We start from the raw sequence: 15002 nt of genomic DNA on the forward strand, positions 1-15002 counted from the left end.
CTGTGTCGTCGCGCAGTGACAGGAAGTCACGCCAAAGTTCACAAGTTTCAAATGCATCCTGATAAGCAAGTCCTGCGGTATCATACAAAAAGCATTTTCCAGATGGGCCGACCCGTCTGTGTGTGAGTGTGTTGCGTGCACGTCATAGTCGAACGGATCAAGCGCCATAATTTTCCATATGCTTTCACACTGATATGATTCGATACGGCGCAAGGCATTGTGGAAATATGATAAAACTGAAAAAAGCCACAGGCTATATACTCATCTACATTTTTGGCACATGAGTGTGCCACATCAGGGAGGTTATATTTAACATAAACGAACCACTGGTAAAACAAGAAGAAGGAGCAAAGTGGAAGGTGTAAATTACTGGTGATATCTAGCGTGATTGAGCCGTATACTTCCACATAGATTGCATCAATATCGTTCCAGTATTGACGACGTACGTAACAAGCCAGAGTGCAGTGACTACGCGGTAGATCGTGCTTTGGGAACAAAAGCCTGCTATCAGCATCGCTGGGGGTGGAATTCATCAGAGAACCAGAGAGAGCGCCAAACGACGGAGCAACTCGCCAAATATGAAACAATGTAAGGACCAGGCGACGAAAAATATGGGGGTGACTATCGACAACAGGTACGACAGGACGAAGTAGCCGCCTGGCTTAATTTGCTGATACTAGGTTAGCGGGTGTAGGTGGTAAAGCTGAGACCAAAACTTACTTCTTGAGTCCAGTGTCGATCGGTGTGTAGCCAGCATATCATACTTGAGCCGGATGTCAACATCGCAATCGTAGCGAGCATGAGCGATATGAAGAGCAGACAATAGGGAACGGGTGATGTGTAGTCGAAGTATGGCACAGGAGAGCTCGTACTAACGAAAACACCACCTGTAGCGAGGAGGACGCTTGCCTTTTTTTGGAGTATGTCAGCGTCGGCTTGAGCTCGCGCGGAGTTGGACAGCTTACTGTGGTGATAGTGCTGGCCAGGATAGAGCATGACCTGCTCATAACGGTTTCAAACGCTTGCTCTGATTGCAGCGACTTCCAATGATCTTCAAGATTTGGGCGTCCGAGCGCCACAAAACAGAGTACTCTTGTCAAGAGGGACGTGCGACGAAGGGCCTTGGGGAGAGGTTTTTGTTCTTCGGCAAGTGCTCTTTGGTTAGCAGTCACATAAAGCTGTAAAGGCCAGGTTCAGTCATACGGTAAGGATTCCCAAGTTTTGAAAGCGTACTTCAGTAGAATAGAACGAGGTCATGTTGAGGAAAACAGTACAGATGCATACTGACAAGGAGATGCAACTTATCTTATATACAACAAATGGGAGCACAGCAAGAAATTAGGTTCACTGGTAGCACTTACTAGTTCGACCAACAAATAACATCGCAGCATTTAATCGTGTTTCGCAGTCAATTGACAGCCGGACATAGACGGATAACCCGGGAAGTGCCGAAATCAAAATGCACTAGAGCTTAATTCCACGAGGTGCGGGGTCAATGAAGGTCTACATGTATGACCTTTCCGAAGTACTTCGACTCCCCAAAGCTCCCGAAAACAAGGTACCCTCACTTACAGAAGAGATTAAGACCTCCGGCACCGCTCGGTAAGGTATTTTCTGCTCGTGTACAAGGTTAATTAAGCACCCCTGCCATCCCGCGTCTATTACTGCCCACCATGCCCGACCTGCAGTCTCCCGCCGCCTACTTAGGCTACTACACCTAACCTGCAACCTGCGCCCTCCCGTGTCACGTGCTAAGCCAACTACGACCTCATGAAGCCTGACGCTGCCTCCCAGCCTCAGATCAGATGTTTTTGGTGGGCACAAATATTTACAAACACATTAATATTGCGAACGCACTTCGCGCCATGATGCCGTCGATGATCAATATTCAATGACTGGGACGGATCACACTAGTACTGCTGATAAGGTCAGCAGCGTTTTTCTGTATTATCATTGTGGGCCTTGAAATTTGTATGGACAACGCAGATCGGAACAAATCTTGTATGTCGCGGTCACCTAGCACTATGTACTTGACGGAATTTCAAAACGGACACTAGTAGTGACTATCTTGAAGGACCCAGATACCCACTGCGGACGAACAGGACGGACGGAACGGACAGATGAAACCAGGTACGACACGGGGCGAGGCCGAGTTTTTCGAAACCTTTCAACAGTGTTTCGCACTCGTCTTGTAATAATACCAATAGGTGTTTTTTTCGTTTCGCGATAGACGTGGAAAATCTTGTGCTCCACTGGCAGCTCGAATCTTGATGAGTCCGAGTGTCGGTCTGTGTCGGTAGATTCGATTTATGTGAAGTTCGGGTTTACAAATGATTGAGTCAGAGACGCCGGTAATCGTGGGTCATTGAAACAGCACTAGGCTATCATTTCCTCGCTGGGATTTCAGGGAAGACGGTAGTGAACGTGCGAATAGGAACCTACGAGTGTGCATGCTGTGTTCTAAGCTTGTCTTTACCCTGTTTATTATATATACTTTGCAAGGTCACTCACCTGCTTCTTCACTTCACAGTCTACATCCAACTCTCTGATACGATAGTAGTAGGACACCGTCGACTTGGGATCTTCCCTGCGCCACAATGACTGGCTGCAGGCTCCCTCGCGGGTAGTCGGTGACAATAGCCCACAGATAATCGATGTTCCTCTCTTTGAACCACCGATTGAGTGTGATACCGACGAGATCGTCGCCAAAATGGTCGTGTTCGTATCCCTGCCTGTTAAATCAAGTACATGCTTGCTCGAGGCTAATTATCCAGCTACTTTTGAACACCATGTGGCTAATGGGAGGGACGTTAACCTCTGATACTCAGATAAAAAGGGACGTACTACTTGGGGAAACCTAAGATAAGGAAAAGCCTTGGAGTGGCACTGTATACTATCTACCCACGTTTGCATCGCAGTGCCACAGCAGTGCGCCACTGAAAGGTAGATAATGTCCGACGAGCTTAGCTCAGGAAGAATGTCTGGCTATATAAGAGATAGGGCAGTGTGAAAGCAAAGAAGGAAAATGAATGGAATGAGCCTGGGATTTAATACGAAGATAGGTTTAGGTCACCGCACCACATAGGCCCACGGCGTTGGTTGAACGAGGCAAACAAACATGAATAAATATTGTCGACGCACATCCATATCAATGACATTCCTCCTTTTCTTAACCTTGTTTTCCCCAATACGGGAGAGAGCAGGAAGGAGAACCAAGAGTTCGAGGGAGAAAGCACGCGGGTGAACGCAAGCGTTCTGCACGCTGGCTCCTGAGGAAATATTCTTGCGTGAAGGAGAGGAGCAAGAAGGACGACTGTGCAAAGAGTTGCACGTCGTTGATTCGGCTCGCCCTTGCCTCGTCTCCGGAACCTCTATGCCGCGAAACGGACATTCTGTATCAAGTTAAGAAGTATGTGGAGGTGTGCCTCGATGCACATCCGTCATATTCCTTAACCTAATACGTTCAGTGCTTGCTAACGGTCTTCAAACTCTGCTACGTGCAACATAACATACACAGGAATCAAAGCGTTAGGAGAATTCAGCGTTGACTAGTGTGTCACAGTTCCTTTATAATGGGTTGCATCTCCCTGTTCGAATGCCAGTATGGGAAGTGCATTATTCCATTTGTACTCTTCTATTTCACTCCATGACCCCACTCTATTCCACTGAGGTGCGCGTTGAAAACTTGCTGTGTTACTGAACTACGCTTGCCTTTCAAGCTATGTGACTGCTGATCCAAGAGTACTTGCCGACGAACAACCCTTCCCGAAGCCCTTTGTCGCATGTCTCTCTTAAGGAAGGTACTCTGCTTCTCGGCACCGGAACACCCAGGTCTTGATGATCATTGGAAGTCGCTGCAATCAGAGGAACTTCTGTTCGAAAACCGTTAGGAGCAGGTTGTGCTCTATCCTGGCTAGCAATATGCACCACAGTAAGCTATCAAACTCTTCGCGCACTGCGAGCTCTAGCCGACGCTGACATACTCAGACGAAGGCAAGCCTCATCCTCGCTCTAGGCGGTGTTTTCTTCACTACGTGGTCTCCTGTATCTTACTTTGACTATACATCACCCGCTCCTCATTGCTGGTCTTTATGTCACTCATGCTCGCCATGACCGCGATGTTGACATCCGACTCGAGCATGATACGTTTTGCTACACACCGATCGGCATTGGACTCAAGAGGTAAGGACATTCTCGCCATACCGATGGCACCGACTGACTTATGCACTTCAAGGTGGGGTGTGGGATAGACGCTCGTCGGAGGTCGTGGGTGTCGTCGGATGGGCCTTTTCAGAAGCTTGAGGCTCGAGTGCTTTAGCGGCCTGACTCACGAAGTCAGACGGGTTAACCTAAACTCGACGAGAGAATGCGTGTTGAAGCAGCTTGAACAAAAATTTGACTCGGAAAGACGCAGTTGCGTCCGCCACCAGACAAAGATATAACTATGTCGCATGAATGTCGCAAGCACAATAAATACACAAAAAGGAGATCGTTGTGTGATCACAAGAACTTCCAGCCATCGAATACACAGCCTCAGATCCTTCCCTGAGGCGATTCTGGAGCTTGGAAGAGATGTTCCTATACACGCAAGTCAGGTGTGAATTCGCGGAAAGCACAATTGGAAAAACACACTTTTGCAAGTTGCTGTCCTTCAGATAAAACTCCGAGACAAGACTGCAAACCCTTCAGACACCATTGCGCTTCGAGCCAAGAGAGGAGATAACGATTCCAGAACACCTTGAATATGTGGTGAAGTGACTTGTCCCATTGGTTTGGAGCTCGCGCGAGATGGAAGGCCCAGTTTTGGCATGCGTACTTGAAACCGTCGGAAGCTGATCGTCTTCGTTCCCGTGCTTCGTCTGCGAAAATCACAAACACGGTCATGGCATGAATGATCTCCATGTCAGGTAGAAGATGGCCCTCCAGGAGTGTAGAGATGGAATGCGCCTGAGGTCTTAACGCAAGGAACACCGGAAACATCAAGAAATCTGGCAAGCTCCTGAACTCCTGGATTGCTTTGAAAGCTGGAACTAGAGCCGAGTCTGGTATGATGGCATAGTTACTGATTGCTTTCAAGGTGCTCGAAAAATCTTCCATCGTGACCCAGACAGACGCCGAAGGAGTCAACTGCCATGCTTGACCATGGGGAGTCCGCAGCCATTCTCTGCCGCTCTGGGTTTGCAGCCACTCTCGCCCGCCGCTGGTCTGAAGCCACTCTCGCCCTCCGCTGGTCTGAGGCCACTCTCGCCCTCCGCTGGTCTGAAGCCACTCTCTCCCGCCGCTGGTCTCTAGCCACTCACATACGCCGCTGGTCTGAAGCCACTCTTGCCCACCGTTGGTCCCTAGCCACTCTCGCCCACCGCTGGTCACTAGCCACTTGCGTACGCCGCTGGTCTGCAGCCACTCGCGCCCATTCTGTGTCTTCAGCCACTTGCGCCCACTCTGGGTCGGCAGCCACTCACACCCGCTCTGTGTCTGTAACCACTCTCGCAAGTCGCTGGTCAGCAACCACGATTGCCCTTGCTCGGTCTGCAGCCACTCCTGACCATACTGGGTGCGTAGCCACTCTCGGCCAACCTGGGTGTCCAGCCAGCCATGTCCGGTGTGCAGCAGCCACCCTTGTCCGTCCGAGGTTTTCAGCCACTCATGCCCGTCTGAGGTCTGCAGCCACTCTTGTCCATCTGAGGTCTGCAGCAACTGTCGTCTGTGCAAGGTACGCATCCGCTCTAGGCTGTCCGGATTCGCTCGTATGTCCGAGGTCTGCAGCCACTCCTGTCCGTGCGAGGTCTGCAGCCACTCTTGTCCGCGTGGGGTATACAGCCACATGTGTCCGGACAAAGTACGCAGCCATTGTTGTCCATGCGAGGTGTGCAGCCACTCGTGTCCGTGCGAGGCATCCAGCCACTTGTGTCCGTCCAAGGTCTGCAGCCACTCTCGCCCCCTGCTAGTCCCTAGCCACTCTCTCCCACTCGAGGTTCGCGGCCACACCCGTCGTCCACCTTCGGTACGCAACCACACTTGTCCATTCTTTGTCTCGACCCACTCTCGCCCGTTCCAAGTCTCCAGCCATTCTTCCCCACTCTGGGTCTCCAGCCACCATCGCCCGCTCCCAGTCTCAAGCCAGTCTTGCCCGTGTCTAGTATTCAGCCAGTCTTCCCCGCTGCGAGTCTCCAGCCAGTCTTCCCCGCTCTGGGACTGCAGCCACTCTTTTCCGCTCCCAGTCTGCAGCCAATCTTGCCCTTTCTGGGTCTTCAGCCAGTCTTGTCCGCTCTGAGTTTTCAGCCAGTCTTCCATCTGGATCTCCGCCCATTTTTCGTGGTCGGGGTCTTCAACCACGTGTAGCGGTCTGTGAGTCCACAGCCACCCTTGCCCACTCTGCAGCCAACCTCGCCCACTCTTTGTCTGCAACCATGCCTGTCCCCCTCGTGTCTGCAGCCAATCCTCTCCCCTGCGGGTGGTCAGCCAGCCCTCGCCTTCCTGGGTATGTAACCACTTTTTTCCTCCTGGCGTATGTAGCCATGCATGCCCGTCCAGAGCCTCAAGCCAGGACCGCAAACCCGAACCACGACATCCCTCAAGCCATAGCAGACCTTGAAGAACACGAAGCGGCTCCGGTGGCTCGACGATGAAGGCCAATGATTGTTGTAAGCTCTGGGGATCATCAGCTCGCATAGCTTGATTGTGCTCCTGTAACTCTAAAAGTGCATCCAAGAAGGCCGTGCTTGCTGTCATGTTGTGGACCATGAGGCGGAGAGAGGAATGAGCGAGTAGGGAGTGTGTTGATGTGATGGATTGTACCTGAGTTACCTTGCAGTTCGAGGGGTCTGAGACATAGTCACGAACTGACGAGTGATAGATATTGACGGGGAGACTCCCACCAGCGGGAATATCTATCACAGACCGTAGCTGTAACAGTACTTTCTCGACATCGTTGCCCTTGCCTGGGCCAAGAAGCTTCGAGATTTGTGAGATTGGTAAAGGGTCTGCAAGCGCAGACACAACAGATAGGTATAGGTGTGCCCGCTGGGGGTCAGTGCATGTAGAGAGAATACAGTCGTATAACTCGTACACCTCCGTTCCTGGCAGCAGATCATTCGTTAGCTCGAGCATCAGCTGAAGTCGGTCGCGGGGATCATCGTCTCGATTGTCAATGAAGTTGATCATTGTGGTTGCAACGATGAAACGTCTGCCCGCTCGGCTCGCCAGCCTCGCAAGCTGGTCCATCGATGGTTGTGGGAAATCTGGATGGCGATTTTGCAGCTCTTGAAAGGAATGCTGCAGGAAAGTATAAATGTCATTGTCGACATCCGCGCCGTCCAATGAGATGGTGGGAGCAACACCATCCCCAGAAGTGCTCACTGGTATCTCACACACCAGCGGGCCCATCTCTTCTGTTTGAATAGCTTTCCGGATATGCTCTTCCAAGCGACTCGTGAGCAGGATGTGGATCACAGGCAGCTCAGGATCACGAAGAGCTTCCCCAAGTAGGGATATCAGATCAGCAACGACCTTGGGTTCGCATTCATCAAGGGCGTCCACGACAAACACTGGAGGCAGGCACCCGCTTAGTCGGAATCGAAGGTGCGAGAGAGGTCGGTGAAACAACGCCTTCATTTGGTCATGAAGAGACTTATCGGGGTCTAGGACAGCAGGATTCTCGCGGATAGCTATATTCACGTCCTTCTGGATGCTGGGAAAATTGTTGGCAAGCTGGTAGGCAAGCGTCGCGAAGAAGTAACCAGATGTGCTGCGTTTTGGGTGCTTGCGAGAGAAAAAGAACGTCCCAGCAAGGCGCGTTTCGATGTTAGTCAGTTCCGTCACTTTCAGAACTCTCATTCTTTGAGCCATAGTGAACGCAACAGCAGACTTTCCGACGCCTGCTGTGCCATGCAACCAAATGATGCGGCTCTCCTTTTGGTTGTCTAATAATCCGTCAATGTACTTGAGCAGGTCCACCCGGGTCCCCTCCAAACATTTCGGATGAGGTTGGCGCTCAGGAGAATCATATTCAGCACCCTTGACAGCGACCCGGGAGAGCTTCTCCCAAGTTCCTTCAGATGAAGGAACTGTTCGAGGTCAGATAATGAGATGGGGGATAGGAGATGGAGATACTGACATTGATCCCAGTCACTCATTGACAGTAGGGAAACGCACGGGTACGGGTAACACCGCGGTTCTATGCTGACGGGTTTGGAGGGTACGGGTACGGAGTAGGATAGTCGTACCCTTGAGCATACCGTGGCCATTCACCGCGGGTTGACGGTGTTTGGGCGGGTATAATATACCAAATCGGGAACCAGGCGCGCGACAGCCATTGAACACCGTGTTTGATTCTCTGTTTTTCCTTCCTCTGAGAGCTTGAGGATCACAAGTGAATGCTATACTGATTTCTGTCATGTCTTTTGTACCCCCGTGAATCATTCTAGCAATTTATTGAGCTGACACTTCGTTGCAGAGAAGCTCGAGTCACTACCATAAAGCCAAGGCAAAAACTCGAGACCAGTAAGTCCACTGAGTCGTCTCCCCATGAAAACTAAGCTCACAAAGAAGGCATCTGATGCTTCGTCTACCCAGTCACACTCATCATCTAAGTCTATCTCGTCGTCCATCTCCGAGAAGGCCAGGTCACTCAAAAAGGCTGTTGCAAAGGGTGCTAAGGCTCTGGCCCGCCCCTTGAAGAAGGTCAAGCAGTCATTTGTGTCTCGGTCTTCTCGATCGAGCCCCACAGACACCGTTGATCTTACGCGATCAAGTACTGATTCACTTGCCACTGACGATAACAAATCAACGGCAGGTGCATTCGAGCCTGATCCCGATCCTTCTGCAGATCTTGGTATGTTTCTTTCCATTGATTTTTGCAAATATCTGATTATACAATGATACAGAGGCTCTCAAGAAGACTTGGCGGTCACCTATCTATAGTTTCTTTTCATCCGAAGTTGTGGTCCAACACCACAATGGCCGCTTGTGTCATTTTTTCCCGTGTGGTGCGCGTAAGTTCTTCTCGCAGGGCCGGCAGCTCCTTCATTTTACTCGCAACCGACTCGCACCATCAACAATTCGTGCCTTTCTCTGCCTCGGAGCGTGGGGCGGAAGTGATCTTCTGGTGATGGAGGACCTTTTAGCCGCTGTCAGGACTCAAAAACGGAAGCGAAATGAAGTCGAAGCAGAGGAGAATGACAAGGAAAAGTAGTACTATTTTATTTCATTGTTGTTAATACTTAATACACTCTTCTTGGTAATGTACCCGCGGTGTTCAGAGACACCGCGGTGTTTTCCATAAACCGCGACATTGACGGGTCGGTGTGTACCCGTACCCGTGAAGGGTACGGTGTTGGCGGGTGCGGGTGCGGTGTCAACTTTCCGACCCTCGGTGTTACCCGTGCGGTACCCTAATTGACAGCAGATGACCCAGAAGTTGTGGGAGGGAATGGAAGAAGTCGAGGAAGTACTAGTTGGATTCGACAGTATGGTTAGAAATTAAATGATCAATGGCCATCTCGAGGGACGACTCGAACGTACGAAGATGGTAATAGATACGAGACTACTCACAAAACTATAGAATGACGATTCGAGGCCACAGTAAGATATGCTCGAGTTCGAATGCCGGGATGTTTAAATCGTTTTTCTAGAGACGTAGTTGCAGTGAAAGTGGGTGTTGCACCTGGCAGGGAAGAGGCTGTGAGCGCTATCACTGCCATCGCCTGTGTCTGAGATCTGATACTTCAAGTTGAGTGCCAGGCGGCTGTGTGGCACTTATGGGTCCACGGCCCGGTCATCGACTGACACTGTTTGCTGTATTGCACTGATGCAGGCCTGAACAAATTGTCACCTTCCTCACAGATTTACAGGATGATCAAGTACTCGAGTCATCGCTGTGCAGCGCCATCGTAAGTTCAAGTTAGCCTATCATATCATAGTCTCCCCCGGTCAGACCAAAAGGAAACTTCACAACCGCTTGTCAAGTCATTGTAACAGTCCAAGGCGTTAAGTTTACTGTTATTTACACGATAAATGAACCTCGCCATTTCGTCGATTGCATTCAAGCCACGACAACAATCAGTATTCGAAAAATGGATCCACGACAGTGACCCAAGGCAAATCCTCATCATTCAGTCCACTCTCTTCCAACACATGCTTCTTCACCTCACGGTCTGCATCCAACTCCCTGACACGGTAGAAATGAGACACCGTCGACTTGGGATCTTCTCTGCGCCTTCGAGCCAATACGATGACTGGCTGCATGCTCCCTCGAGGATAGTCCGTGCCGACGGCCCACAGATAATCGATGTTTCTCTCTTTGAACCAGAAATTGAGCTCGGTAGCAAGGAACTCGTCTGGCGAGTGCTGGTATGGGTGGTCTTGCTTCTTTAACCATGCGCGCACTTGCTCGAAGCTGAACACCCAGCCGGCTATTTTGAGCACCATCCTGAAGGGGGAAGTAATGTAAGCCCATGCGTGCATAATAAAGGATCGCATGAACGTACGGCTTGTCAGAAAGGACAAATAAGATCAAGTTGGGGGACTTTGGTTTAGATCGTGACGTTAGTAGGTGGCGACTCACCACCACTGCGAGACCACAACGCGAGTCCGCGACCTATTAAACAAACCACATAAGTGTCACGTGCTTGCCACCGTGTCACGGTATTAGGGTCAATAATCATCATATCGGATGAGCTTCTTCAAATTTTCTAGCCGAGGGCATTGTTCTTTAAACAGGTTTCCTTGAAGTCCAGGGTCGGTCCAAGGTCGGTCCTTTGCAAACTCTGATCAGTGACCCAAGGCAAATCTTCATCATTGAGCCCACTCTCCTCCAACACCTGCTTCTTCACCTCACGGTCCGCATCCAACTCCCTGACATGATAGAAACGGAACACTGTCGACTTGGGATCTTCTCTGCACCTTCGAACTAATACGATGACTGGCTGTAAGCTCCGAGGATAATCGGTGCCGACGGCCCACAGATAATCGATATTTCTCTCTTTGAACCAGTAGTTGAGATCGGTGGCAAGGAACTCGTCAGGCAAGTGTTGGTGTTGGTGTCCTTGCTTCTCTAACCATGTTCGCACTTGCTCGAAGCTGAACACCCAGCCGGCTATTTTGAATACCATCCTGAAAGGGGGGGGACGATGTAAGCCTTTGCACGTAACAATAAAGAACGCACTATAGTCTGTAGGTCTCCTGTACTAGTGATAGAATGAAGACAATCGTTCAAGTTCCTTTTGAGTTGTCAACGGTCGGAATTTAGAAAGGAATAATTAGTTTATACGTTTAATCTAGGTCACCGTAATAGGCAAACTTTTCGTAGGGCATATGGTGTAGCTGGTTATCACATCCGCTTAGCATGGCGCTGACTGCGGGGGGTCTCCGGTTCGAGTCCGGATTTGTCCACATTTTTTGCTGTTCATCGCGACATTGATATTGATATTTTGTCGTCGTGGGTCTTCCCAGGTGTATTATCTTCAAATCGACATGATCATGTTTCGTTTCGTCTCGCGGGTAAGGATCAATTAACATCGTCAATTCCATTTGACACTCATTACTCTCCTTTCGACGCCCTGTGTTTTCTCCCATACAGTCTCGACCGTCCCTCCTTTATCCAAATCTCGTACACATCGCACAAACTCTGCTACTCCGCCACCCACACCAAAGTAGAGCACTTTTGCAGCTACAAGACAAAGGTAATCGTCCACATCTTTGGAGCCTTCAGCGTTGCAAGCACCGCGCATAATAGCAGCAAGGTTCGGAAGAGACTCCATCCGGTATATGGTCTCGGACGTTAGCACCAGGTTGTAGTTCCCACCCAAGGTTTGAAGGTCGAATGTATCCCATGAGCCAGAGAAGAAGCGCAAATGGACCCCGTAAGTCGTCAAAGACTGAAGGAATGTGTCTTTGAGACTTTCCGAGATGTTCAACTCCAAAGGAGGGTCTGCCCATTCCTCCGACTTGCGGTATGTTTCTGCTGCCTCTGACAGATCTGTATCTCGAGTGAGACGTGAAGAAAGAAAAGAACGGAAGTTTACGAACACCAGGTCAGAATAATATTGGGAATGGTCACCAATTCCAACACGGAAGCGTTATAGTCCTGGAGGTGGATATGCGTCTGATTTTGAGAAGGCGGGGAGGAAAATATTCGATGGAGAATGTACAACGACGGTATCGATGTGCCACATCCAATCTGTGAAGCGATTAATGAGCTTCAGACTACCATCAGAGTAGGGAAATAGATGCTCACCTCTAGCACACGCTTACCGCTCACATCAAACTGTGAGCTTATGCCGTCCAGATATCTAGCAAGATCAAGACTGCATTCCCAAGTCTTCAAGCCGCCCTCATAGACGAGAGGCACAAGGTCAGAGGGTGCATCTAAGAAGTGTAGCGCGGACTGTGTATTGATGGATTGTTGCTCCAATGCATCCGGGTCATCGGGATTTTGTGAGATCAATTGAAACCTTGCATCGAACAGATCACGACGCGGAAGTGAAAGTTCACCTCCGCTGGCAAGTGAGATCGTGATTGGAGAGTAAGATATTTTGGATGGTAGGCTGTTTAACTAATCCTTGCGCTCACATTAGTGTTCACAGAATGAAGATGGGCAGTAATTAGACGTACAGCGTCTGCGAGAAAAAGCTCTGTGAATGCGTCTGGGACGACTGCCTGCAGAGAAGTGGGCCCCTGGTTTTGTGTTGTGTGATTTACATTCGTACTTTGTTCAGTATCGTCCACGTCGAAGTTGAACTTGAACATTTTGCGATGAGATCATGAATAAGATCTAACATATATAAGCACAAATAGCCGCCGGCTTGGTGTCAATTGTGTCCACCCCGTCATGCTGTGCGGCGCTGACGCATGCTCAGATCCTGGATCTCAAAATAAATTGCATATACATACAACGCAACCTCTCAGTCGATCGAGAAGGGATTGGGAGGCATGCACGAGTACCAATAACGGCTCTACATCGTCGATTCGTCGAATTCGTCCAACTGCTCAACAACCTCGAAAACCACTGTATTCCACGCATCACGTTTTCCTTTCATCCTTATCGATTATCACTCTTGCAAGTTGGCCGGTGATTCGAAAACAGTTTGCTTTGAGACTCAACTACTTTCAAAGGCTGCCAAGGTCTCACGCTCTCTCGCACAGTTCTGGATCTCAGAACGGATCCTTTCGCTCACGATCAGCGCTATATTGCGTTGGCGCGCGTCAAAAGCCGTCGAGATACGCTGTACTTATTTTCAGGAGCGAATGAGGAGAAAGATGACTTTTCGCTAGAAAAGTCATCATGATACGAACGTGCGAATGTCACTGCTTGTAATATTGCAAATAAGCTGTAGCTTGTGGCTGTGTCACCGACTATTATTGTATTTCCTTATCCTCGAACCTCTTGTTTCTCACTGGACGTCTTGACTACGTCACCTTATCTGTGGAGGCCCGTTTGGTTTCCCTCTGACTACGCGTCCCGTCTTCCGCGGTATAAGAACTGTCGCATCCAGTATCGATTTGCTTGAAACTACCACGATGCGCTTTTCGCAGGTATCGCTCATTCTTGCCGCAGGGTCTACTCTCATACCACACGTCAATGCATGGGGAGCAGTAGGTGAGTATGGTGAGGTGTCGCGTTTTTGAGGAGTCTAATCCTCTTGTAGGTCATGAAGTCGTCGCCACAGTTGCTCAAATGCATCTGCATCCTTCAGTCATGCCTATCCTGTGTGACATCTTGAATTATAAAGGCGACTGCCATCTCGCTCCGGTCGCTGCCTGGGCAGACAAGGTTCGCGGTCTGCCACAGTACAGGTGGACAGCTCCCCTACACTACATCGGCGCAACGGATGACTATCCTAGCGAGACTTGCGCTTTCCCGGGAGAGAAAGGTTGGGAGGGTAGAAGGAATATCAACGTGCTTAGCGCCATAAGGAATACCACAAGTGTTCTGGAGGATTACTTGGACCTGCGTAAAGCAGGCCTGACCACTGAGAGCAATGATGATGCAGCCCAGGTCGCACTCAAGTTTCTCATTCACTTCGTTGGGGATATGCATATGCCATTGCACCTCACAGGGCGTGACAAAGGAGGGAACGGAATCAAAGTCTCATTCGACAGTCGTGTAACAAGTCAGTTGTTCCCGCTCTTATCTTTTCTTGTTCTTACCGTCTGCGATAGACCTTCACTCTCTATGGGATGGCCTCCTCATAGCCAAAAGAATCCGCACAATACCCTCCAATTATACACGCCCTCTCCCGCTTCCCGAAATTGAGACTCACCTTCGGGGCACCATTTACGACCCTTACATCCGTCGTGTCGTCTGGGAAGGCATCATGGGCAAGTACGAGGACGAGCTCGACTCGTGGCTAACGTGTCCCACCGAACCCCCCGTCCAATCCCTCCAAACTCACTGGGAGCAATGGCTATCTTGGACTTTTGGGCGTCGCATAGGGTCTTGGCTTGTGGGGTCGCATCTCACAGGCGGAGGCTTGAACACCGATGATGAAACGTTGTGTCCATACCATTGGGCAACTCCCATTCACGCTCTGAACTGCCAGATTGTGTTCCCGAAGGCCTTAGATAAACCACCATACAACCGTGTTTCCTTCTCTGGGACCGACGATCACGCCTGCAACTCATCCAATACGGGTCTTGAAGTCCACTGGACAACTAAGCCGAGGAAGAACCCATACCTCGAGCTCGACACGCCCGAGTATTCGGGGGTAATCGAAGATGCGTGGATTGTTGAGAAGTTGATGTCTCAGGGTGGTATTAGGCTTGCCGCTGTTCTCAATTGGCTCTTCGCAGATATGGAGGACGCCGCTGTTTCAAACAGAACTTGGACCTTGTAATTTAAGTATACTACCTAACATAGAACATGCCCCGCTGTAGTCAGTCATGTAAAATATAATATACTCCATTGGCACAACATGTCTCGTATTCAAGTACATAGCCCTCATGAAGGAGATCCGAAGTTACAAATCTAAAACATAACAGTAAGTAGGGTGTTCAACAGGGCC

At 49.9% G+C, this 15002-nt stretch overlaps 5 protein-coding genes and 1 non-coding gene across 6 annotated transcripts; 2 read left to right on the forward strand and 4 right to left on the reverse strand.

The window, feature by feature from the left end:
* Positions 1–195: 195 nt before the first annotated feature.
* DFJ58DRAFT_794604 (uncharacterized protein) lies at positions 196–1417 on the reverse strand. The gene is made up of 6 exons (XM_041390462.1): positions 1362–1417; positions 1234–1305; positions 966–1178; positions 721–909; positions 574–670; positions 196–516 (listed from the first exon to the last, which is right to left on the reverse strand). Exons 1-6 carry the CDS (start codon positions 1389–1391, stop codon positions 380–382), a joined length of 738 nt encoding a protein of 245 aa, XP_041242486.1. The 5' UTR covers positions 1392–1417; the 3' UTR covers positions 196–379.
* An 8525-nt stretch (positions 1418–9942) lies between these two features.
* Positions 9943–10881, reverse strand: DFJ58DRAFT_449018 (uncharacterized protein). Its single transcript, XM_041380453.1, has 2 exons — positions 10561–10881; positions 9943–10429 (listed from the first exon to the last, which is right to left on the reverse strand). The coding sequence occupies exons 1-2, from the start codon at positions 10665–10667 to the stop codon at positions 10060–10062; spliced, it is 477 nt and encodes a 158-aa protein (XP_041242487.1). The 5' UTR covers positions 10668–10881; the 3' UTR covers positions 9943–10059.
* DFJ58DRAFT_449014 (uncharacterized protein) lies at positions 10589–11232 on the reverse strand. Its single transcript, XM_041380452.1, has one exon. The coding sequence runs from the start codon at positions 11109–11111 to the stop codon at positions 10692–10694; it is 420 nt and encodes a 139-aa protein (XP_041242488.1). The 5' UTR covers positions 11112–11232; the 3' UTR covers positions 10589–10691.
* Positions 11233–11307: 75 nt separating this feature from the next.
* Positions 11308–11391, forward strand: DFJ58DRAFT_t106. The gene has a single exon. It is a non-coding gene; the product is annotated as a tRNA-Ala (tRNA).
* A 52-nt stretch (positions 11392–11443) lies between these two features.
* DFJ58DRAFT_704630 (uncharacterized protein) lies at positions 11444–12772 on the reverse strand. The gene is made up of 4 exons (XM_041383682.1): positions 12613–12772; positions 12236–12553; positions 12028–12178; positions 11444–11977 (listed from the first exon to the last, which is right to left on the reverse strand). The coding sequence occupies exons 1-4, from the start codon at positions 12745–12747 to the stop codon at positions 11520–11522; spliced, it is 1062 nt and encodes a 353-aa protein (XP_041242489.1). The 5' UTR covers positions 12748–12772; the 3' UTR covers positions 11444–11519.
* A 746-nt stretch (positions 12773–13518) lies between these two features.
* DFJ58DRAFT_662294 (phospholipase C/P1 nuclease domain-containing protein) lies at positions 13519–14834 on the forward strand (the record flags this gene model as incomplete). Its single annotated transcript, XM_041382289.1, has 3 exons — positions 13519–13597; positions 13647–14111; positions 14161–14834. The coding sequence occupies 3 exons, from the start codon at positions 13519–13521 to the stop codon at positions 14832–14834; spliced, it is 1218 nt and encodes a 405-aa protein (XP_041242490.1).
* Between the last annotated feature and the right edge of the window lie 168 nt (positions 14835–15002).

This window comes from Suillus subalutaceus (genome assembly GCF_016647625.1).
Source record: "Suillus subalutaceus strain FC151 chromosome Unknown DFJ58scaffold_73, whole genome shotgun sequence".
NCBI lineage: Eukaryota > Fungi > Basidiomycota > Agaricomycetes > Boletales > Suillaceae > Suillus > Suillus subalutaceus.

Bases quoted from the DNA above. Each gene is read 5' to 3' on its own strand.
- DFJ58DRAFT_794604 (XM_041390462.1), bottom strand. From the start codon at position 1,391: ATGCTGCGATGTTATTTGTTGGTCGAACTA. The intron at 1,306-1,361 runs GTAAGTGCTACC...GTTGTATATAAG, and splicing joins GTTATTTGTTGGTCGAACTA to ATAAGTTGCATCTCCTTGTC. The intron at 671-720 runs GTAAGTTTTGGT...ACCTAGTATCAG, and splicing joins ATCGACACTGGACTCAAGAA to CAAATTAAGCCAGGCGGCTA.
- DFJ58DRAFT_449018 (XM_041380453.1), bottom strand. From the start codon at position 10,667: ATGATGATTATTGACCCTAATACCGTGACACGGTGGCAAGCACGTGAC. The intron at 10,430-10,560 runs GTCGCCACCTAC...TTCCCCCTTCAG, and splicing joins TGGTCTCGCAGTGGTGGTGA to GATGGTGCTCAAAATAGCCG.
- DFJ58DRAFT_449014 (XM_041380452.1), bottom strand. From the start codon at position 11,111: ATGGTATTCAAAATAGCCGGCTGGGTGTTCAGCTTCGAGCAAGTGCGA.
- DFJ58DRAFT_704630 (XM_041383682.1), bottom strand. From the start codon at position 12,747: ATGTTCAAGTTCAACTTCGACGTGGACGATACTGAACAAAGTACGAAT. The intron at 12,554-12,612 runs GTACGTCTAATT...CGCAAGGATTAG, and splicing joins AGCTTTTTCTCGCAGACGCT to TTAAACAGCCTACCATCCAA. The intron at 12,179-12,235 runs GTGAGCATCTAT...ATCGCTTCACAG, and splicing joins GCGGTAAGCGTGTGCTAGAG to ATTGGATGTGGCACATCGAT.